The sequence below is a fragment of the Lactuca sativa genome, chromosome 1 (genome assembly GCF_002870075.4).
Source record: "Lactuca sativa cultivar Salinas chromosome 1, Lsat_Salinas_v11, whole genome shotgun sequence".
NCBI classification, from domain to species: domain Eukaryota; kingdom Viridiplantae; phylum Streptophyta; class Magnoliopsida; order Asterales; family Asteraceae; genus Lactuca; species Lactuca sativa.
In genome coordinates this window covers 235,448,897-235,472,671 of record NC_056623.2, presented here as the reverse complement: position 1 = coordinate 235,472,671, position 23,775 = coordinate 235,448,897, and the positions used below count along the sequence as shown (strand labels likewise).

General features: G+C 34.6%; 2 protein-coding genes across 2 annotated transcripts; one reads left to right on the top strand and one right to left on the bottom strand.

Moving 5' to 3' along the window:
• Positions 1-8,903: 8,903 nt before the first annotated feature.
• Positions 8,904-11,175, top strand: LOC111896270 (mediator of RNA polymerase II transcription subunit 21). The gene is made up of 5 exons (XM_023892277.3): positions 8,904-9,136; positions 9,413-9,722; positions 9,997-10,074; positions 10,395-10,446; positions 10,936-11,175. The coding sequence occupies exons 2-5, from the start codon at positions 9,438-9,440 to the stop codon at positions 11,010-11,012; spliced, it is 492 nt and encodes a 163-aa protein (XP_023748045.1). The 5' UTR covers positions 8,904-9,136; positions 9,413-9,437; the 3' UTR covers positions 11,013-11,175.
• An 873-nt stretch (positions 11,176-12,048) lies between these two features.
• LOC111896258 (polyadenylate-binding protein RBP45) lies at positions 12,049-15,914 on the bottom strand. Its single transcript, XM_023892264.3, has 7 exons — positions 15,519-15,914; positions 14,485-14,959; positions 13,125-13,186; positions 12,917-13,047; positions 12,726-12,822; positions 12,450-12,626; positions 12,049-12,321 (listed from the first exon to the last, which is right to left on the bottom strand). Exons 1-7 carry the CDS (start codon positions 15,828-15,830, stop codon positions 12,319-12,321), a joined length of 1,257 nt encoding a protein of 418 aa, XP_023748032.1. The 5' UTR covers positions 15,831-15,914; the 3' UTR covers positions 12,049-12,318.
• Positions 15,915-23,775: the final 7,861 nt, after the last annotated feature.

The window sequence follows — 23,775 nt, the reverse complement described above, 5'->3', positions numbered from 1 at the left end:
ATGCTCCCACTAGCTTCGACATGTACCCAGAAATCAACTGGACTTCAAGAAATCAATACTTTATTGACTTTCTTACCAAAGTTCAGATTTCTGATACTTGATTGCCTTGATAAGACTTTATCCATGTCATACACCTCTCTTAGATAGCACACATGTGTGTCTAAACAATTTCAGAACTATGAAAAAGGATGTCGTAATCATAGTCTAAATTGTTTAGACCTTTTGCCATTTCTCATAAGTCAATGTTAGTGTGTCGGTTAACCACGCACGCTCCACTAACGAATTTGAGAACTGCAAATATCACAATTGCTATCTACTTAAAATCTACTTAGTGAAAGAGTTTCCTTACCATCATTTTCATGAATCGAAGAGAAACCTTATGACACTTACATTTTATGGTGTAAGCGTTCCTATCCATGTGAATTTGTCAAAACCATAACCACATGACTAGGTTAGTGACAAATCCTAACTCATATGGATTGAACTTGTGTAATCTTAACTTCTTGCCACCTGGCAGCTCAAGGGCCTGCCATTGCTTCCAAGTAGTTATCCAAACAATTGAGAACATGTAGAACTCAAATGTATAGCCAATTTAACTGGAATGGGCACATAAATGTTAACACGATATGTTATAAACCTCTAGTTGTGTGCTAGTGATGAAATACATGTTTTTGTTCTTGATTACTTCTTGAAACCCTTTCAGGATCTTTTAGACTCCCACTGTCTCCTTGACCTATAAGATTTTCTTGCCAAATATTCAAGAGATAGTGTGTAGATTCTAATCAAGACAGACACTTAACACAATTAGCCTTAGTTGATCTTTGTTTTATCCAAAACATCACAACTTACCAATTTCAAATGTACAAGAGTAGAAAACTTTTACTCTTACATTTGACAAGTGTTTTAAACCTTCTTTAAGACATGTCACTCAAGTTACAATCATAGAGTATAACTCTATGAACTGTTTTCGAATGAAGTATGAATCATCTTCTTGATTTAACCACTTCAACAATTCATAACTCCTCTTCTTAACTCTCAGAATGTACTTAGAGGATGAATTGTGATAAGGTCTCAAAATCATTAAGATGATCTTAAAACATGATACTAAGGACTCTCCCATCTTTTCAGATTTGAGAAACTTTTATCCTTCTGCCTAATTTGATTCTTCTTATTCGTTCTGTCATACATTGAAAATTTTTTCAGTGCTTCAAAATTATACTTAAGCTTGTAAGTATAATCATATTTACTAAACCTTAGTAAATCATGACGAATAGTCTTATCCATTTTTTGTGGTGGACTTTGATAAGTGCACAAGAAAGTGTACTTGATCCCTTAGTCCTTCTCTTGACTCACACATCCATGTGAACAAGCAGTTAGTCTTAATTTTCCAATGCTCGAAAGTTCTCATTCATCATACTATACAACTTGCATGATTCCAAGTTTCTATCCAACTGAAACTTGGGTGATGAGAATCTTTCCTTATTTGGTAAATTTAGACACTACCACAAATGAAAGACTCAAATTCATATTTCCAATGTTGCTATCAATGGAATCATATAAGCAACATCTTTTCCTTTTTCTACAAATGTCATTGTAAGGATATTTTATAATAAACAAAAATAAAAACTTTTCTTTTATTTTAAAACTTTGTGGAAAAACTAATCCTTACAATGCAAATGTATATGAAAACTTGTTGTTATCTATTCCTAAGCAATCTATCATAACTCTTAAGCACATGCTCAAAATTCTGATCACCGAACCATGCGATCCATCTTTGCGATCAGAATCAGCATATACTTCCTTTAAGTTTCTTTACTTTTCTTTGATTCTTAAAACATCAACATGTGACCCAGCCACATCATGTAATAAGAATCTCCAAGTAGGAACTTAATAGAGTTAGACAATGGAATTTACCTTAAATAAAGTCAAACTTATTGACTTTACCATCCTTAGGTAAGTTTGGCAGTTTCATAACCAAAGCGCCTTCCTTTGGCAATAGAAATATATGGACCTTTAGGTAATAGTACATGGGACTATCTCAGACTTAGCCTTTCTCTTTACCATTTGGTCAACCAAGTTGACTATGGCCAATCCCTTTCCATTGGGAAGAGAATGCATTTCTGGATTTCCTGTGTCACTATTGTCCTTGTCCATAAAGTTTTGGGAAGTTGATCTCCTAATCAAATTTGCTTTACTAGTACATTAAATCATTTCTGATTTAGCAGCACCAAGCAAATAGATAAGATAATTAAGGGTCTTGTCATAGTCTATTTCGTAGGAGTCCCAAAGGAACTCACTATGTGACTTAGAAAGTGATTGAACCACTAACTTTCTCAAGACTTTGACACCCAACTCTCCCGACTTGTCAGCATGTGACTTCATCTCCAAGATGTGATCACACCTAGACCTTTCCTTGCCAATAGGGCTTGAGTGACCTTGAACTTGTGGGTTAGGGAGAATAATTGGAGGAGGTGAAGGAAGTGAAATTCCAATATATTTGGGAAGATCATAGATGTCTGAACTTGACATCTCTTGGGAGATATTCAAGATAGTTGATTTAAAGTCCTTAATATAACACCCAATATGAAATAATAAGGCTAGGACCCTACAAACTATTTTATAACTTAGAAGAGGGATGCCGTAATCCAAGCTATAAAATATTTGAAGGTAGGTGAATGAAGATTCACCAATTTCCACCAAGATAAACAAAATGTATTATTAGGTTTTAATTGGATTTGAAACTCCTAGATCTTTGAGATTCATTGAACTGTTCAATGGCATGTTTCAATCTCGAGTGTGCCCTTCAGGTTTTGTGACTGGGATGCCGAGGATCACAAAACAAGGTGTGAAGTAACCATGCAAATTACTTGGTACCCTTAAGTGTTTACCCCTCAATCGATGTGCCGGTTAACCACACATGCTCCATCGATACTATGATAAACATTAAGTTACCCTTTGCCTACCTTGTTAAATACGAGTTAGTGTGCCGGTTAACCACACACGCTCCACTAACCGACTTAACCAAAGTGCAAAGTGTAATTTCATGGATTAGCACCTTATTCACATTTTCCTAAGTAACTAAGATTGGGTATTATTAAGAGTTTAGTTACATAGTATTTATCATTAATACTTTTAATGAAGGGATAATTATAGTCCTGTCAAACCCGTTCGGCTAACGACCCTCCACCAGTCAAGGAAGCGGTAGGTGAGAGTGGACACCCATTAAACTGCCATTTTATAGGCAGTAACCTTATACCCCCTTATAGACCGGCTTCATGAATGAGGCCTACTAACGGTAAGACTGACTTTACTCTTATATATATATATATATATATATATATATATATATATATATATATATATATATATATATATATATATATATTATTAACTTATAATATTATAAAGTATAAGGGTTGAATTTTAACTCTTTAAAATTCTAAGGGCTTAACTTGGAATTAAAGTATTAATAAAAGAAAACTTTTCAAATTCCAAAACTTGAGGGCAAGTTTTGAAACTATTCAAAACTCTTGGATTTTTCATAACTTATGAGTTTTAATTAAAGTATTAAAACTTTTAATGAAGAGACTCTTGGATATCCATAACTTGAGGACAGGTTATGGAGCCATAAAAACTATTTATAAGAAAAGTCTCTTCATTTTTTTTTATAACCTAAGGCACTTTTATGAGTTTTTAAGATTCATAAATGTGACTTTTCATATAACTTGAGGACAAGTTACAAAAACACATTTTATGAACAACTTTTAGATTAATTTGGATTGAAAACATCTAACACATATTTTCCATTAATCTAAAAAATAACTCATAAAACAAGGAAACATAAAACTTTTGGTAATCCATAACTTATCGAGTTAAATGTTTGTTTTATGATGAAACTTTTCATGTTCCATAACTTAAGAATAAGTTATGGAATTCTTTAAAACATTAACACCAAAATTTGTAACTCCATAAAAACTTTGAATCAATCTTTTTTTAAACCTTTTCATATCCATAACTTATGGAGGTTTTAAAAAACTCTTTAGATCAAACTTTTAAAACTAATAAAATAATCATATCATTTTATCCTTTACTAAATTTGACCTAATTCAACTCATATAGCAAATGATTCAAATTTTACAAATAATTAGTTTTTCACATAAAAAAAAATTATCTTAAAATTTGATAAACGTCATGTTTTTTTTTCCTTTTTTTTCAACTTTGAAAATAAAACATTTGCATCAATATAACAGAAAACAACTCATGGCTCTGATACCACTGTTGGGTTTTGAGCATTCTAACACTACTATGGTGTACATGCAACCTTATAAACCTTGGATCTATGTTTTCTCTATTATACATGCAAATAAGAACTTTCCAAGGCTTAAATCCTAACTAGCATATTATGAAGCAACTATACTACAAAGACTAGTTAGATGACATACATTTTGGTGTAGCTTGATGTCTTCAAGCTTTAAGAGCTTAGCCCCAATAGTGTGGAAGCCTCAAGTGGAATCAAAAATCACCAAAACACCTTGGAAGACTTTAGAGAATATGGATACTTGGCTCTCTCTCTAGTGAAATCGGCTAGCCCTTTTTAGTGTACCCACACTAGTGCCAATTTCACCAACCAAGGACATCTTTATATAGTGTGGAGAATTAGGGTTAAACCCTAATACCCATGACCTTTCATTTCCTAGGATCCATGGGTTAAAGCTCCATGGACTATCCATGAAGACTTAGCCAAACCTAAATGAACTTGGCCCACTACACATATATATTTAAGAGTCCATATTTAATTAGTTCATTTTGATCACTTAATTAATTATAAATTAATTCTTGATCAATACTAATTAAATAATATGATTATATTAATATATTGGAACTTATAATATATTAATATAAATCATAAATATACTATTCTCAAAATACTATCCATGTAAATTGTGTCGGTGAAGTGCAACCCAAATGGACCATGTCGGGTCGGGTCAAGTACATACCAAATATAGTTATGGACTTAGACATTAATCCAACATTTACGGCTGTAAACTCTCATGGGGACTTGTTTTGATTGTTGTTTAAGGTCTTAAACACTTCTAGGAAGGATCAAGGTTGGCATCCAAGGCTTAGGAAGGGACTAAGGTCCATTTTACCACCTTAAGAGGGGTTTACGGCCCAAGAACATCCTTGGCCATAAAATCCTTTGTTCTTATGATATTTGATGATTTTAAAGTTTTATCAAGTTCATATTAAGCACACAAGAAGCTAGGGCAAGTGTACTTACAATATAGAAGCTTGATTTGGTGTTTAAGGTCCAAGAACACTAGTGTGTGTTCTTGGTGTTTTGAAGAACACTTGAAGATCTAGCTAACAATCAAATATGAATGGATGAAATGATGTATAACAACTAGATGTTAGGTTATAACAATAAATCAAGTCGAGAAACACTTACGTTTTCGGAAGATCGGGTGAAGAACGGGATGATAGTTCAGAGAGAATGGGGAGTAAACTTGAGGGTGGAAGTGAGAAATGGGGAGTTTGGGGAGTAAACTCATGTCTAAGCCATGCATTCACGACCACAAGGGAGTTTACGGCCCAAACTCTAAAAGTTTGGCCGTGGACTCCTTATTAGGGTGCATTTGGTGGGTTTGCTACTTCAAGACCCGAGACGGTACTTCCTTTCCTTTGTTCGTTTAAAGAATAAACACTAAAAACACTCAAACGGACTTTTAAATTGGCTAACAATTATTAGAAATGTAATTGACTTTTAATTGAAGTGATTGACTTTAGAGTTTGTCCAAATGAAAATTTCGGGTTGTCACACTATCTACCTTGTATATGAGAGTTTTTTGTATTTTAGCTGCTATTCGCGAGGTGAGTCTTCTCACCACTTTTACCTATGTGGTATTTATGTTTATGACCATATGGGTCTTTATTGATGGTTGTTGTCTTATCTGATTTGAACTGCTAATAACTTTGGGATTGTGAAGAATCCCTAGGGTTGCTGATAACCCCTGAAACTTGTTGTAAATCCACATGGCATGCTATTAGCCCACTGGGATTGCTGATAATCCCCAAAATTGCTAATAACCCATAGTTGTTTATTATTGTTGTGTTGTATGGATATTTTGGGAGGGACTCACTAAGCTTTATGCTTATAGTTTTGGATTAAATGTGTTTCAGGTAGCTCAGATGATCATGTAAATGTGAAGGTGTGACTGTACACTCCGGCTTGCAAATCTTTTATAATTTCCACATTTTGGTACTCTGATTTTGGATGATTATATTGATACACCTGAGATTTCTTGTTTTGGTTTTTTATGATACTTGGAGGTTTTTGCTAAAATAAAAATGAAAATTTTGTTGTGAATTTTGGGTTGTTTCATGTTAGATCCCTTCTTTTATTTTATGGTTTTACATGCCAGGTGTTGCACGTTTGTTGTTTGTTTTTTTGAAGCGAAAACATCTGAAGTATGTGGACCACATCTGCAAGAGGTGGACAAAATGGCTGCAACATGTAAGAAAAAGTTTGTTTGTTTTTTTCCATCTTCAGGTTGCTACAATAAACTGAAATTAAACATGCAATGGTTAAAAATAATTCTAAATCAAAATTTTATTTAGTTTAATGCATATAAAAATCAAATATAAAGATCATTGTGATGATGACTTTTAAAGACGTTTATATAAAATAATTAAACATAATATTTGCTAAATAATAATAAATAAAATTGTTAATTTAGCAAACAACATATTCATTTTGTTAAATTTCAAAGACAATGATTATTTTTCAGGTTAGCTTCAATAAAGTTAGTAATTTTAGTGATTAACTTTATAATTTAATACTCCCTCTGTCCCAAAATATTGTCCACAATTGACTTTTGAAGTCTTTCCATGTCAACTTCGACCATAAATAACTTTATTTGTGTTATATAATTGTTGATGAAACTTATAGCAATGAAAATATATTTAAAAACAATCTATTCATATATCTTGCATAAAAAAATATATAACAAAAAGTAAATTATTTAAGGTTAAAGTTGAACAAAAGAGACTTAAAAAGTCAAACATGGACAATAATTTTGGAACGAATGAAGTATTTGGTTATAGATAATTTAACAAAAACAATATTTATATGAAATTTACCAAATAATTTTTGAAATTATGTAAAATATTCTAATTGTTTATAATATTTTTCATAATACTATTAAAATAATAAACATACTATTGAAAAAAAATTAAAACATATCTATATTGATTAATATAATTTAAAGTAAGGTAAGAAGTTTGAAAAGAAGGGTTCAGTGTTGCGCTACACAGCACACACACAACAATTTTTAAATAAAAAGTCTTTTAAAAAACAAACGGAAGCAAAAGATAATCGCAACAAAAGATCAAGTGTTGTACCACTAAACTAAAAATAATCAAAAAGTGCTTTTTCTTAAAAAAAAAAAGGGGGGGTGGGGGTGGGGGGGGGGGTGGGGGGGGGGAAATAACTCTGGAGGGTAACCAATTGCTGCGTTTGTTCTCATTTGGTGATTTTCCTTTTTTGTACCCAATATATCATCGAACTTATTGTTTGTATTCACCATAACTCTTTTAACCGGCTATCACATGTGATAGTCGGTCAAAGGGTTATGGTGAACACAAACAACAAGTTCGATGGTATATTGGGTACCAAAAAAAAAAGAGACCAAATGAGAACAAACTCAACAGTTAGTTACCCTCTTGAGTCATTTTCCCCAAAAAGTTAAATGAAATTAAAGCTACAAAAGTATGAAAGATTGCAACCTTCTTTGGTCATAACGTACATGAAGAGCGTTTCAGAGGGGTAGCTTCGTCAAAACATGATCTATGTTATGCTTACTGTGGTTAGCTGTCAACAACTCTCTACAAAAAGATATGACTGTGTATGAGATGTATCTTTATCAACATAAAACGTTTACCTCAAGGTATATTATGGTGATTTTTCTGCAAAAGCTGCATGATCTTGTACATATTGATGTTGTATCTTATTCCATGAGTTCAATCTTAAAGCCAAGTAAACTAAAAAATCACAACACTTGTGATTCCACTCGTTTGTAGACTTGTCCAGAATCCATGATACGATAAATCATTTGATTGGAAATGTAAATGTAGTCATGAAATGCACCTGCTCAATCAAGATTCCCCTAATAAATATTCAAGTGTCTTACAAAGTTGTACATGTATCAATAATGCTCTTTTGTAGGTTATGTTTTGAAGAGAAGTAAGAATGAATCTCATAAAGTCATTAATATGTGCAGAAGATGATGTGAGATTTTTTTGTAAAGAGTAAGGGGAAAATAACTCATGAATTCGATCTTAAAACCAAATAAACTCAAAAATCACAACACTTGGGATTCCACTTGTTTGTAGACTTATCTGATATCTATGATAAGATAACTCATTTAATTGGAAATGTAAATGTAGTCATGAAATGCACCTGCTCAATCAAAATTCTCGTGGGTTATGTTTTGAAGAGAAATAAAAATGAATCTCATAAAGTCATTATTAATATGAGCATGAGATGATGTGAGATTTTTCTGTAAAGAGTAAACGGAAAATAACTCATGAGGGTAGCCAAGTGTTGAGTTTGTTCCCATTTGTTTTTTTTTATATCCAATATACCATCAAACTTGTTCTTTGTGTTCATCATAACCATTTGACCGACTATCAAAAGTGATAACCGATCAAAAAGTTATGATGAACACAAATAAAAAGTTCGTTGGTATGTTAGGTAACCAAAAAGAAAAATAAAATCAATAGTCACTTAAAAAAAAACAAAAAAAACAGCCCCTATAAGCCCCAATGTTATTGACGCCTTTTAATAAGAGTCCAGCTTAAATCTTTGTTTGTCAGCATCTTATTTTCGCAAATTAATAAGAAAATACACTCTTATTCGGTAACAGTCACCAAAAAAATAAACGTTTCCTAACCCTACCCTCGTCTTTTTGCAGCCATCGAAGAACATAGCCTCCACCCATCCCTGCATCTCGGACGTCACAGAGGACCGGCGCCGGCGTCGCACCGCACCTCGCACACCGCCGGCGTCTCTCAGTACGTCGCACACTGCCGCCGTCGAGCATATCCGTAGCACAGCACACCTAATCTTCTGAAATCGGTACTCTTCTTCATATGTTCTTGCTGAAATCGGTTCTAAACTTACTGAAATGCTTCTAACCGGTTGTAAAAGTTGCTGAATTGTTATATTATTGATGAAATCGGTTCTAAAACTTGCTGAATTTATGGTTATGTTGCTGAAATTATTTCTTTGGTTTGATTTTGGTGAAATGTTGCTTAAGTAATTTAATTTTTTTGATGTCCTCGCTGAAGTTTTTGATTTCCTAGACGTTATGTTGTGGTTCTCATTTGAAATTTGGTATCTGTACTTATACAGCTACGAAGCCTTAAAATTTAAGAGAATGGACATAATATCGCAATTACAAGAACAGGTAAACACCATCGCAGCAATCGCCTTCAATACATTCGGGACATTGCAAAGAGACGCACCTCCTGTTCGTCTCTCTCCGAATTATCCGGAGCCTCCTGCACCTGCTGCCGGTGCCAGTGCCGCCACCGCCACCGCTGCACCGCCCACTGCTACTAACACTGTGGCTGCTAATCCCACCACCGAAGAATCTCCCAGTAATAATATCGCCGAACAACCTAAGCTTCTGAGCGCTGAACTTGTCAAAGCTGCTAAACAGGTGCCATAATTGTTTCCTCAAACAGCATTTTTTTATTTTTTTGTGTTAATTCAATTCACCACTTTTGCTATTGAAAGACCAAACTAAAAATAAGTGTGGGACTATGGAAAGCCTCATTTCAATGACTTTCTTTCTATGACCTATGTTAAGTCATTCTTTTTCTTTGTGCATTAAATAAAAAAGCACCCTTAAAGTTAAATATGATGATTTTCTCTTAATGCCATTTATTATCTGCCTGCAATTAACATATGATATGATATGATGTGGTGTGTAGTTTGATGCATTGGTAGCTGCTCTTCCCTTGTCAGAAGGGGGTGAGGAAGCTCAGCTGACAAGAATTGAACAACTCCAGGTATAAACCCCATCAATGTAATATAATCCTTTTACCAATATACCCAATGCACTTTATTTTTTTACTCATAATAGCTATGTATTAACATTTCCTTACTCTGAGTAGCAACCTACTTTACATTTTTTTTATTGATAATAGCAATGTGTAACTTGAAAATAGCAAAAAACTTTTAACCGATTATAGCAATATGTATGAGATAAAATACTTTTTTTAAAGTCGAAGAGTTTTATGTTGCTTCAATTTTGCCAAAAGATTATAGTAAAATATTTCAAAAGTATGATTGAAGAAGAATTTATATAGATGGATACTTGTGTGTGTAGGCTGAAAATGACCTTGTTGGCCAAGAACTTCAAAAGCAACTTGAGGCTGCAGGTTTGTATTTTTTTTTTTTTCTATATGGTTTACATAATTGGTTTCTTTCTTTCCTTTTGAGTCCCATGTTGATATTTTAGGGTAAATGTAAGATGAAATAGCATCGTACGTTTATTGATTTGTTTACAACATTGTAGTTTGAGAAATCTACCCGGTTATATAGCAAGAAAATATTATGCGTATAATAATAATTGTTTTACACTGCTATGATTGGTATAATAATGCTTCAATAAGAAAAAAGCTCGCAAAGAAAAAAAATTGCAAGTAGAATGAAAATTATATTTTAATAGAATGAAATGAAAGAGCAAATAAATGGAAGCAATGTTAATGTTGGTAATATCCCTTTGGAAAAACTATGTTTAACATTAGAGGATAGTTTTTCCATTTCCCCCAAGTGTGTCTAGTTGTTCTATATATAGTCTTATTCATATTTAATTATTTAATAATACCTAATGCTAATCTTAATGGGTTGGTTGTTGTTGATATCAGAGAAGGAATTGAAACAAGTGCAGGAATTGTTCAATGAAGCTGCAGATAACTGTCTCAACTTAAAGAAACCCGACTGACTAAATATAATTATTATTATTATTATTGCATTTTGCATTTTGCACTACTAGTGATGTAGTAGTAACAGTGTCTGTACGGATGATTAATTGGTAAAAAAAGCTGTGTAATTCACTAACCTATCAATATTAGAAATGTTTAACCTGGTTTGGGTTGTTAAGCTCATGGGCTTTCTGTCTAACTATTAGTAGAAAACTACTAGCCTTTTTGTTTGTAACAGTGCTTGTTTTATGAGCAATGAGACAAAATTTGTAATATTTTGACAAAAACTTGCCTTTTCATTTCCCATTTGTGCAAAAAAAAAAAAATGTATACACTTCATCCTCATCACTAAAAAAACATCCTTAAAAACTTGTCTGGTCAACACATATAAAAAACTCACTCTTGTTTGTGCAAAAGACATTAATGCCCTATCCATCTTCATCAACGAAATTAGCCTGAAAAAACATGTCATTTGATTCTCATGCTGATCATTGTAAATAGTTCTACAAGGTTCACCCAACGTCTTACATAGCAAACCCGCCCTTCAACTTTCTCTAGTATGTAAAAAAAAGTTCAATCTCCCATGTGGCTATGTTCCATTTCAATGCAAAATAAATAAATAATGTCTATGGTTTTTTAATTTGGTCTGTTTGACAGGCTATTGCCCAATTTCTGCTGACTAGGCATTTTTTTGTTTACTGTGTACACATGGACGCTTAGGTGGCAAATGAGACCGTGTATATTTGTAAACACTGCCGAATGCTCCATTTTATCAAACAGAAGGGGCTACTGCAATATATAAGTCGGAATAAAACTTTGCATGTAAATGAAAATTGCAACGAGTTTGAGTAAAGGTGATTAACCCATGTCCAAGCTAATTGGATGGTGAGAATTTCAAATTCCTTGTGTTTTTGGTTTAATTAAAACCCATGTTATGATGATTTTGTTATAGAAGATTCAAGATCCTTTGAACATCATGCCATAGGAGCTTTATTTTGATACTAACTATAAGAAGTTGAAGGTACTTTTTTGACAATTAAAGCTGTGGAATATATATGCGAAGATTAAAACTGTGGATCACCATTTCCATTGTTCAATGCCTTGCTTCAACATAAAAAGTACATCAAGATTTACTTTTGTTATGAATTCCACTTCAAGCAAATAAACAATAAACCAACCCCTAATTGTTAACAAGCAAAACATACAAATAAAAGTCGACTTAAGTAACAGAAGCAACTCAAGAAATTTTTTAAAACGTAGACGATTACTACAATGTTGTATTTAATGCACTTTGGTGTACTTTATCCTTCATCCTTCCACACCATATCACTGCACCATCCAAATTATCACATCAAAATTAAACAAGGTAGGTTTGTTTTTCAAAGTATCATTTTCTCAAATAAATTTATCCAATCATGTTTAAAAAAATATAGAAATAAATAAAAATGGGTGATTACCTGATGATGTGGCTGTTGTTGTGGATAAGCAGCAGCATATCCAGCATAAGCTCCACCACCATGTCCTCCATAATACATATTATTTGGATCTTGTGGTACTACAGGAGGAGCAGGAGCATACCCTCCATAACCCTCGTATCCATAATATCCTCCACCATTGTATTGACTTTCTTGACCCTGAAATTCAATAAATGCATCATTCAAATCTTATTTATTATAAGTCCATTGTATTGACTATTGAGAATAATACTAAATTAAAAAAAAAAAAAAACAAACCTGTTTATTTGAAGGACTACGACCCCACGAAAGTCTAACAGTCTGTCCACCTAATTGAGTTCCTTGCAGCATACGCAATGCTTCTTCAGCACAGCTTCTGCAACATATAAGACATATTTATTAATTCTTCATTTATTATACTTGTATTATTTATTCCTTATAAAAATAAAAAGTTTGCACAAAAGACATACCTATCAGCAAATTGAACAAAGCCACATCGTTTTCCAGCAGGGATTTTGACATGGACTAATTGTCCATGTTGGCTGAAAACTTGCCTTAAATGTTCATCTGTAACATTCGGATCCAAACCACCAACAAATATCTGCAACCAAAGTTTTTTCAAACTCATGAGAATTTTGTTTCTATGTCGTGTGGACTCTTTTTAAGCAAATCACTCACAGTTGTATTATTTGGATCCTCCTCACTCTGTGATCCCTGACTAGTATTATTCTGGTATGAAGCTGCAAATAAATAAATACTCATGTCAACTAAAGTGGTTTCCATTAAAAAAAAAAGTTAGGACTCAATGGGGAAAAAGCCTCTTTCTAACTTTTCTCTATTAAGTTATCCTTTCTGCATAGGGTCAAAAAGAAATACATATATATTTATATAAATAGCTTCACAGATTAAATGAAATCATGTTTTCATTTTAGTCAAAAAGAAACAACACCTTCAAGAACTTATACATAAGTAATAGCCATTTGTTGTCAACTTGTTTTATCTAAAGCTAATTTACATTATGCATAACCAGAAGAAGCAATGAGAACACAGTAACAAGAGGACATTATGCCCCTATTCAAGCCTGTAATATATATATATATATATATATATATATATATATATATATATATATATATATATATATATATATATATATAATGAGCCTACCTACATAGACTAAATAAACCCTGAAACTGAAGAGTTTTCTTTCTCAAATCTCTCAAATATATGACATACAGCCCCACCCCCTTCTGAAACAAAATAGAATGCATAATGCTAATGCCAACTGCAACTTTTAGCATCATGGGAAAGTGAAACTAACAAGAACAAGATTATGATAAACATGTAATTTAGTGAATGAGAAGTCTTCACAGAAAAGGTAGCTCTAAACTTTAAAGGTGAAGGAAATGAGCATTAAAACCTTAAGAATGGAAAGTAAAAAAAAAAATAGAGAACGATGTAAGCAAGAAGTAAAGCGATAATTGGTGGTTGTTGAACGAAATAGGCGAAAAAAAAAAGATCACTTGAATGGAAGGAGGGATCAAAATTAAAAGGACTTGAAAAAAGAAAGTAATTTAACTACAGTATAATGTCGCCTTGAGGAATTGAAATAAAATGGAAAGGGCAATTAAACGGCTTGAAATTTAATACTGACCTAAACAAGGCCACCCACTACAGGGGTAACTATTTCAGCTGAAATCATTGCCACAATCTTACATGATAGAGCCCCTTGATGCCCTGCTTTGAGATAACATGAGCTCTAATAAGTTTATGCATGTTTAATACTTCATAAAAATTTAATGCCCAAAATTGCTCTAAGCACGAGAAGGAAATGACTCTGCCAGCTGGCGATTCTCTTCAAGAAATTTGAACACAATACTGAATGAACTGAACTTAATAAACAAAACTGCAACGTATGTTTTCTAAGAGCTAAGGGTCCAAACCAAACTCCAAAAGAAATAAACATACAAAACTCAAGAATCATATCATAAAGTTGTCAGTGTAATAATACCATGAAAACAAGATCAAGATGTTGTACCTTTTGGATTCTGTTGTCCACCAGTAGTGTTTTTGTTAGCAGCTGGACCAATGCGCATAGGTCTGGTGGAGCATAAGCTTCCATTCATCTCAGTCATGGCGCGTATTTGTTCAGTTTCATCTCCAAACTTGACAAATCCATACCCTTTTGTGCGCCCTGTCATTCGATCAGTTACAACTTTTGCACTTCTTACAGATTGATAATGAGCCCTAAATGTCTCCTGTAATGTATAATCTGTAACATCAGCTGCTAAGTCCCCAACAAATATGGTGAAATCAGGTGAACCATCTGCACGTTTTTCACCAACTCCAAGAGAAGCCCAGTTCAGTCTGAAGTTTTGTTCAACATTTGGCATGAGAGTACCATTGTATGTCTGTAGATGCCTTTCTGCAGCACCTCGGTTAACAAACTCAATGAAACCATAACCTTCAGATTGTCCACTTTGCTTGTTACGGATTACTTTGGCAGATAGGACCTGCAACCACAGACATCAATCAGGTGTGTAATTCCCCTCTAGTCATAAATACAGCAAAAGATACATGAAAAATGTACTACAGGTGCAAAGTTAGCTTCTATAGAATGTAAATTTGAAGCAATCCTTTACATTGGGGTTAGGTAAACTTTGAACTGCATGTCAGTGGGCTTTTTTCAATTTAAAAACTGATATATTCTACAGGGTTTATGTTGTAGCATGGTTTACAAAGAGAATATTGCAAGAAAATCCTTATTAATGGTGTATTAGAAAAGTTGCGAGCCAATACTGCACCAAATACACACATAACTGACAAAAATAGTCGTATTTGTAACAATATATCAGAATTATTCCACATTCATAAACCCGTTTTGTTACCAGCACTGTATATTTTGCTCACTACAATATGGTATACCTCAGAGAGATAAATTGCTTTTTGATGTGTATAGGGCATATGTGAAAACTGAAAACTTTGTGATCTAATAAACGAAAATAATCTGTCGCAGAAAACTACAAAAAAAGCATAAAAATTAAGAGGTAATCGGAAAAAAATCATACATACCTCGCCAGATTGGGCGAAACAGCTGACGAGGTACTGTTCTTCCATCCAATACTGTAGATCACCGATCCATAGCGTACGGATTTCATCGGCGCTAGCTGGTTGATGATTTGGACCAGCACCTGTAGGTGTTGCTGCTACAGAGTACTGAGGTAGAACGGCCGCAGCCGGTGGTGGTTGCTGGTTGTATGTATACATATGTTGCGGCTGTTGTTGATGGAACTGTTGCTGTGGAGGCGGTACTTGATGTTGATTCATCATCATCCATTGTTGTTGGTACCTAGGATCCATGACCGCCGTTGTTCCTGGTTGCATAACTAAACCCTAGACAGAGAGACGAAAGAGGTCAAAGAGAGATCGTGATTTGAGGACATAACGACGACGTAAGTAAGGCGCAAAATCCCAATTTTGTGGATTTTGCATTTTTACCCCTTTGTCTATATTTATCTTGCCATCCTCCGTCTTCTCCAGTTATATGACTAAATTGCCCTTGTGTGTTGTTTTGTTATTATTTACTTATTACTTATTATCTAATAACCGGTAAAAAAAACTCGGGCTTCGCCCTGAGTCGGTTTTTTCATAGTAAAACTATCACCCGAATACTCTATGGTTAATTTTTGTCAGATAATCACCCCTTCTAAAAACTTAATCTAACGTTATGTTGCTACGTGGTTCCCCAGACGCATGTATGGCTACGCGTCTGTGGGCTTCTTCCAATGAGCAATCACTGCAACACGCGACATGATATTGAAAAATCTAGGTTAGAAAACCATATTGAGGGTGGACCATCGGTATTGGTCCCTGATGCCTAAGTTATAAGTCATATTTAGGGCATAGATATTGGATATAATATAATTGCGAAGAGTTTGCTTACCTTCTTTGGATTGGGCGGAACATTTCTTTATAGTTGGGGCTTAGACTAGTCCATGGTCTCTTCTTATGGGTTTTACATTAGTCCTTACGTCTAAGGGTAAGACCTTTTTTATTAAAATAGTCTTGTTTTTTCTGTGTTTCCAGGGGATGCTTCATAGGGTGTGTACGCGAGTAGGGTGATTCCTGCCATACGTGTTCGGTATCTGTAACGCCCCAAAAAATACCGAGTAAAAATTTTATTTTTTTAAATAAGTTAAAGTCATTCATTCATTGTTCCAAAAGACGATCAGAGTCAAAGTATTCTCAAAACATTAGAGTAATTTGTAAACATTCAGTGCGAAATAAAACTCTAGGGGATGTAGTGCGATCAAGTCGGGGCCCTTCCTTTTGAAAAGAAGTACATGAAACCATAAAAATAAACCGTAAGCACAAAGCTAAGTGAGTTTCCCCAAAATGTCACATACAATACACATATACATATAACATCACGTGGTTGTGTCAGGTCCGTATTAACCCCATATGACATCATGTAGTTGTGTCGGATCCGTATCAACCCATATGACAATAACTAACTGTGGCGGGTCTGTATCAACCTCGAGCCCATAATGACTCTATATAACAACACGTACCTATGTCGGGTCCGTATCAACCCTATATATATATATATATATATATATATATATATATATATATATATATATATATATATATATATATATATATAACATACAACCATAACAGCAAGAGTCACAAAGACGACAAGTACATACAAGCATATCAGTAAGTGTCACAAAGACCACTATTATCCTACAACATAATCCAGTGGGTCAGCATTGGTGCCTTCGGCCACAAGCAAAATGAAGAGACTCACCTCAATCTGAGATAAACCGAAACATACACGCGTTGCTACTACCGGGTTCCTCACACTGAACACATCTAAATTGTCCTTAATTAATAGTTAGTACAATTTCCCATAACTCAAGGCCCAATTCATATATCCTCATAATAATTGGTAAAAGGCTATTTTACCCTTCCTATACTTGGCCCAACAAAGCAAGGCCCCAAAATAGCCTAAAATCCATTCAGATGTGTACGCCCAACATACCAACCTGATACGCCTAATGTACGACACTGAAGCCCAAAATCATAAAGTTCCTTACTTTATGACTTTGCATGGCTTAATGGCGCCCAAACCAAAGCCTTAAATCTCTAACTTCAACAAAAGACCACCCACTCATGCATGGAAGGAATATAAGGACCAATATCACATTTTTATGGTTCCTAATAACTCCATAATGGATAAAGTTTCCAACTTTATCCATTATAATGGTCCAAATAACCAAGATATTGTCTTTTAGTCTTAAAGGGACCAAAAGTGCATCTTTTTCAACTTAATACATCAAGTTCAAGTCTCCAACATTCAGATCTGAATCAATATGATGTTTAGATGGATAAAGTTTCCAATTTTATCCATAACAAGGTCACAAAATTTCAAGATCTAAACTTTATGCACTAAAGTGACCAGAAGCTCATAATAACCAAGAGTAGCTAGATCTATCAAATGCATCATCAAGATTCAAACTTTATACTTGTAGAAGAAAGATCAAGTAATTAAACCTTTTCTAAAATCTCATTCTTAGTTACTTTAGGAAAATGTGAATTTGATGCTAACTCATGAAATTGCACATTGCACCTTATTGGTCATTAGTGGAGCGTGTGTGGTTAACTGACACACTAATATGGACTAATATTATTGGCAATGGGTGTCTCGTAAATTATCATTGATCAATGGAGTGTGTGTGGTTAACCGACACATTGATTGGGTGATAAATGACATCAAGAGTACCAAGCTAATTTGCATGGTTATTCACATCTCGTTTGTGATCCTCGACATCCCAGTCACAAAGTGAGAGCATAATCAAGATTAAACATGCCATTGAATAGTTCAATGAATCTCAAAGGATCTAGGAGTTTCATTTGATTGAAACTGGTAATTGCTTGCCTACCTAAAATAGATTTGAATTTGATTACGACATCCCTCTTCATAATTCGAATAAAAAAATATGGATCTTAGCCTGAATTTAAATTTTGGGTTAACAATTAAGAATTAAATAAACCAACTAACTTGAATTTTCTTTTCTCCCTTTATAGATGTCAAGTTCTGACAATTATGGTCTTCCTCATCCTTTTGGAAATAGTTTTCCTGCTGAAGATGATGTCACAACTGTAAATTTTGAGCCATGTAATCTATATATTCAAGTTAATGTGAATCAAAAACTTCAATCAAATACAACATGCTAGTACCACAAATAGTCATCAAACAATTGGAGACCCTAGAAGCTCTTGTTAAGTCTATTTTAGACTAGAACTTCCTTATTGGATCCCAATGGACCAATAAGCTTCCAATTGGACTATCATGGGCTTAGAACCCTAATTGGGCTCTAATTGGACCCACACTTATTTATTTCAATATCTTGGGTCATATTGGGCCTAGAATGAAATAAATCACAAGCTTTGATCCATAATTTAACCTAACCTAGCTTATTAAAGCATAAAAATCACGATTTTATTTTATAAGGCTAATAAGCACCCAAAACTAACTCTAATTTTGGGCTTAAGGGAAAAAGCCCAAATTTTTCTTTTCCCTCTCTAAAATCTCGGCCCAAGGCCCAAACACAAGAAAGAGTTGACTTTCAAGTGACACCTCATCTTTACCCATAGGACATCCATGCATTCTCATTCTTCCATGCAAACATCACCTCAAGGTCTTTTCTTCTCTCCCTCCCTCTTCTTTCTTGTTTTGGCCGAGAGCAACACCACACACACACAAAACACTCACAAACTCTCTCTAGATTCACTCAAGACTTCTCTCTTCCTCTCCATTCAAAGTCACGAAATTTTCTTGGATTTCAAGAGGATTCTTCAAGATTATCATCATCCTTTGGTAAGTTTTTCCATGCCTAAACTTCAAAACTCCCCTCTCACATGATATCTCTTATTCTAAACAAGTTTCTTTGGTGATCATACTCCTAGAAAACTCCATAAAACTCGAGATCTTCATCAAGGGGTGATAGGGCCGAAAATCACCAAGTTTCTTCCATCTTTTCTTCAAGAACCGAAACTACCCACCCAAGGTGAGCTTCATACCCCCTATTTTCTGTTTTTATGAGTTTTGTGGGGGGGGGAATACAAGTGAAAGTGTAGATCTATATGTGTTTGTATGCCTTGTATGATTTCCATGCTTATATGTATGCTTTTATGTGTTTTTATGTTGGATCTAGCCTTAAAACCCATCAAAACCGAGATATATCTTGTGTTAAATGATTTTAGCTTCAAATATATTTCTAAACACAAAGTGCTTCAAGAAAAATGGCTAAGTGGTTTAGTAATAATTTTCTTTGGGTTAAAAACACAAATTTTGGGCCTAAAATGTGAAAAATGCAAAAATAAGGGCCCAAATTGACATTTCACAGATTCTGATGGATGAAGTGTGCCAAAACAGTTTCCATAAATAAATTTCTGGAAATATACTCATTTAGGGGATTAAAAACATAAATTCCAAGCTTAATGGGCTAAAAATGAAAATTTCGGCCCAATAAGGCCCATTATGCGATTTTTTCTGTTTTGGAGGGCCAAAACTGTAACTTTCTGTAAAACAGTGGACTATAAGTGTTCCAAATCCTTTTCAAAGGTTTAAAATGCTTTTTAAATTTAAAAAGGACCAAAGTTGCAAAAATTTTCCAATTTGGGCCAAAATTGTCAAAGTTGCAAAAAGAAGGGATTAAAACCGAGAAAACTGCATTTTTAAGGACTTAAACTGTTTTTATGAAAAATATGTTGAAAAATATTAATTTCGATAATTTTTGGTGTTAAAATGTCAAGAAAAATAGTTTAAGGACCAAACCGGGAAGTATTTAATAAAAAGGGTTGAAAATGTAAATTTTACAAATAATGAGGGGCTGAAAACAGGAATATTTCAAGGCTAGTTCAATGTACACAATTTGATCAAATAATGGCACCGCGACTATCGACGAAATACAATACATTACAATACCCAAAAGTCGTTGTTAAACGAATTGGCTCGGTCTCGAGCCAATAGAAATCTACAACTACTAACACTACGACACTACGATTCATACAAGTAACGTTTGGTAATACATATACATGCGAGTGTGCACAGACGTCTACGCACCATCTTTGGGCCCCACAAGTGTAAAATCTTGTTCGTTGAGCCTAGCTAGCCCAATGACCTGATCTTAAGGCCCGAAGACATTTTTTTTACGGTGTGTTGGGTTTTACCGATCCGACACAACGTAAATGGACTTTCAATGGCTTGTATACCACCGGTCCCCAAGGGTCCTTTGGTATTGCTAGTAAAGTCTACATTTCATGCGAGGCGGGTCGGGGACCCCTTGTACATTTTATCCCCAACCGGCTAATGGAGTTACCGGGGTCTTCGTGACCTCTTTCTCTTCGGATGTGGGACTACACCTAGTCAGGGCGATTGGATAACGCGATTAGTACTGACGATGCCTTCGGAGTCGTTAGTATAACTATAAACTGGGCGTTTGTGTAACGCGGGTTTGTAGTAAATAATCCTGCTCGAGAACCTTCCAACGTCGCCTGGGACTGACACTATACGCTATGCAATGGTTTCAATGTAACATCACGTAATTCAAGGAACTAGGAGAACATCGGGTTTTCCTAGGGTTTTCAATACTTACAAATTTGAAATGCATACATTTTCAATGAACATTTTTTTTACAAGTATAGAAACAAACAAGCGTACCTATGGATCTTCACAAATGTTTTCAAAAACTTATCTTTTCAGAAAATATCGGATTTTCTGGTGGTTTTTCAAACAATACAAACATTCGATTTCAAACACTACTTATGAACTCACCAACATTTCATATGTTGACGTTTTTCAAAATACTTGTATTCTCAGGGAACCAGTGAATCAAGGGAAATCATATTCAGTGACGGTTGCAGTTTATTTTTGTATGAATTGAACAAATTAATTTTTGGGGAATGTAATGTTTAAACAATGTATGATATGTAAACACTACTGGTTGTACTATGTTGATGAATGGTGACGAATGTTGTTATGTTTCATATATATTCAATGTTATGGTATTCAATTGAGTCACGACAGCCCCCGGACGTTTCCGCCGTCTGGTTCGGGGGTGTGACAGATGATCTCCCACTTATCGATCAAGGTGAAAGAACATTCCCTTCTTCGAGCGTTGGTGGAACTGGAAATCTTCCTCCACCACCTCCAGTGATTCTCCCAAACCCACGTTTTCGTCAAACTGAAAAGTTCAAGGTTACTCAAGGCCTATTGGCATGCAAACACCTAGATGGAAATTTTGTGTGTGCACATGTTCTAAACATGAAGTTGCACATTGACAGATTGGGAATGTTGGGTGTCGTTTTCCCAAAGGAGTTGGCTGTTGACTTGGTTCTTCACTCGCTTCCTGAGTCATGTAGTCAGTTTGTTAAGGACTACTATTTGTCTGACAACGACGTGACCCTTATTGATCTGACATATTTGCTAATTGTTGTTGAAGCAGAAATGCTAAAGTTAAATGGTCAAACATATATGTTTGAAGGATCAATCTCCCAAGTTTCCATGGACAATGACAACATTGGTAGTCCATAAAAGGTTAATTTCTCTTCCCAATGGAAAGGGATCGGCCAATGTCAAGCCGTTTGACCATATGGTAAAGATAAAGGCAAATTCTGATATAGTCCCATGTGTCATTCCTGAAGAGTCCATATGTTTCTACTGCCAATCGAAGGGACATTGGATGCGAAGCCGCCCTATCTACCTGAAAGATCGTAGAGATAGTAAAGTCAAGTTGTATGACTCTACTTCAGGTACATCCATTATCTAACTCTATTAAGTTCCTATTCATAGATTCTTATTACATGATGTGATAGTCACATTTTGATGTTTTGCAGGATCTAAGAGAAAGAAGGAAGCTTAAGAAGAAGAGAGGGTTGAATCTGATCGTGTGAGATGGATTTCAATCACATGGTTCGAGTGTTGATTAGGAGTTGTGATAGTTTAATAGATTGCTTAGGAAATATGTGATTTCCATATATTTGCATTGTAAGGATAATTTTTCCGCATTATCAATAAAGTAAAATTTTGCTTTGTCTTATTTATTTACTTTATATATCCTCGCAATGGCATTTATGAAAATTGGTGGTTATATTTCTATTATTAGAAATGTTAAATATGGATTTGATTCTTAGTTATGTCGTTTGTAGAAATGTCATAATCAACAAAGTGAAAAGGAATTCTCATCACCCAAGTTTCAGTTGGATAGAAACTTGGAGCCATACAATTCAAATTGTGTGATGTATAAGAATCTTGATCTTTGGAAGATTAATACCAATTCGTTGATCACATGTTTGTGTGAATCAAAGTGAAGGACTAATGAATCTAGTACACATTGATGTGGACTATTTGGATCCACCACAAAGGTTAATAAATCTATTCGTCATGATTTGCTGAGGGTCAATAAATATGGTTATACTTATAAGATTAAGTGTAATTATGATTCTTTGAAAGGTTTCAAAGAATGGCATAACGAATATGAAGAATATGTTAGGCAAAAAGATAAAGGTTTCTCTAATTTGAAAGGAAAGGAAAATACTTTACTATCATGTTTTATGATCATCTTAATGATTATGGAACTATGTCACAATTGATCCTGTAATGCGTGTTTCCTGGTACGCATTTAATTGTAACTTATTTACTTTTGTAAAGCTACTCGACGAGTTGGGAGCCCCAGACTCGTCGAGTAGAAACGAGATTGTACGCGGGGTTTTAAGCAATCTACTCGATGAGTTGAGAGCCCTCAACTCGGAAATTAGGTCTGCCAGAGTGAAACCCTAATTTCAAGGTTTTGCACCCTATTTAAGCATCTTAAGCCCCACCTTATGGACTCATTTCCAGCCTCCAAATCCCAAACCCTAATCCAGGAAACCCTAGAGCATTTTGTGAGTGTGTGAGCCATTCTTGAGTAATCTTTATGTGTTCTTGAAGCTTGAAGAAGAAGAATGAGCTAGAAGGTTCAAGGAGAAGATAGTAAATCTAAAGACTTCCTTCCATCCTCATCATTTTCTGGTAATTAAGTCTCTAACTTGGCTATTAGTTCACTAGATCTCCTTATTTTCCATTTTTGAGGGTTTTGGTCCAAGAATCTTGACCCTTGGGATATGGACGTCCCAAGCAAGGGTCCTTTCAGATATGGGATCATTAAGGGTTGTTAAGGCATAAAGGTGTAAAGTTTATGCCATTGAAGCCCTCATGTAACCTCTAAGGTGTTGGTTTGGCCTTTTAAGACCAAAAGGCCATGCATGGAAGGAAAGTCTG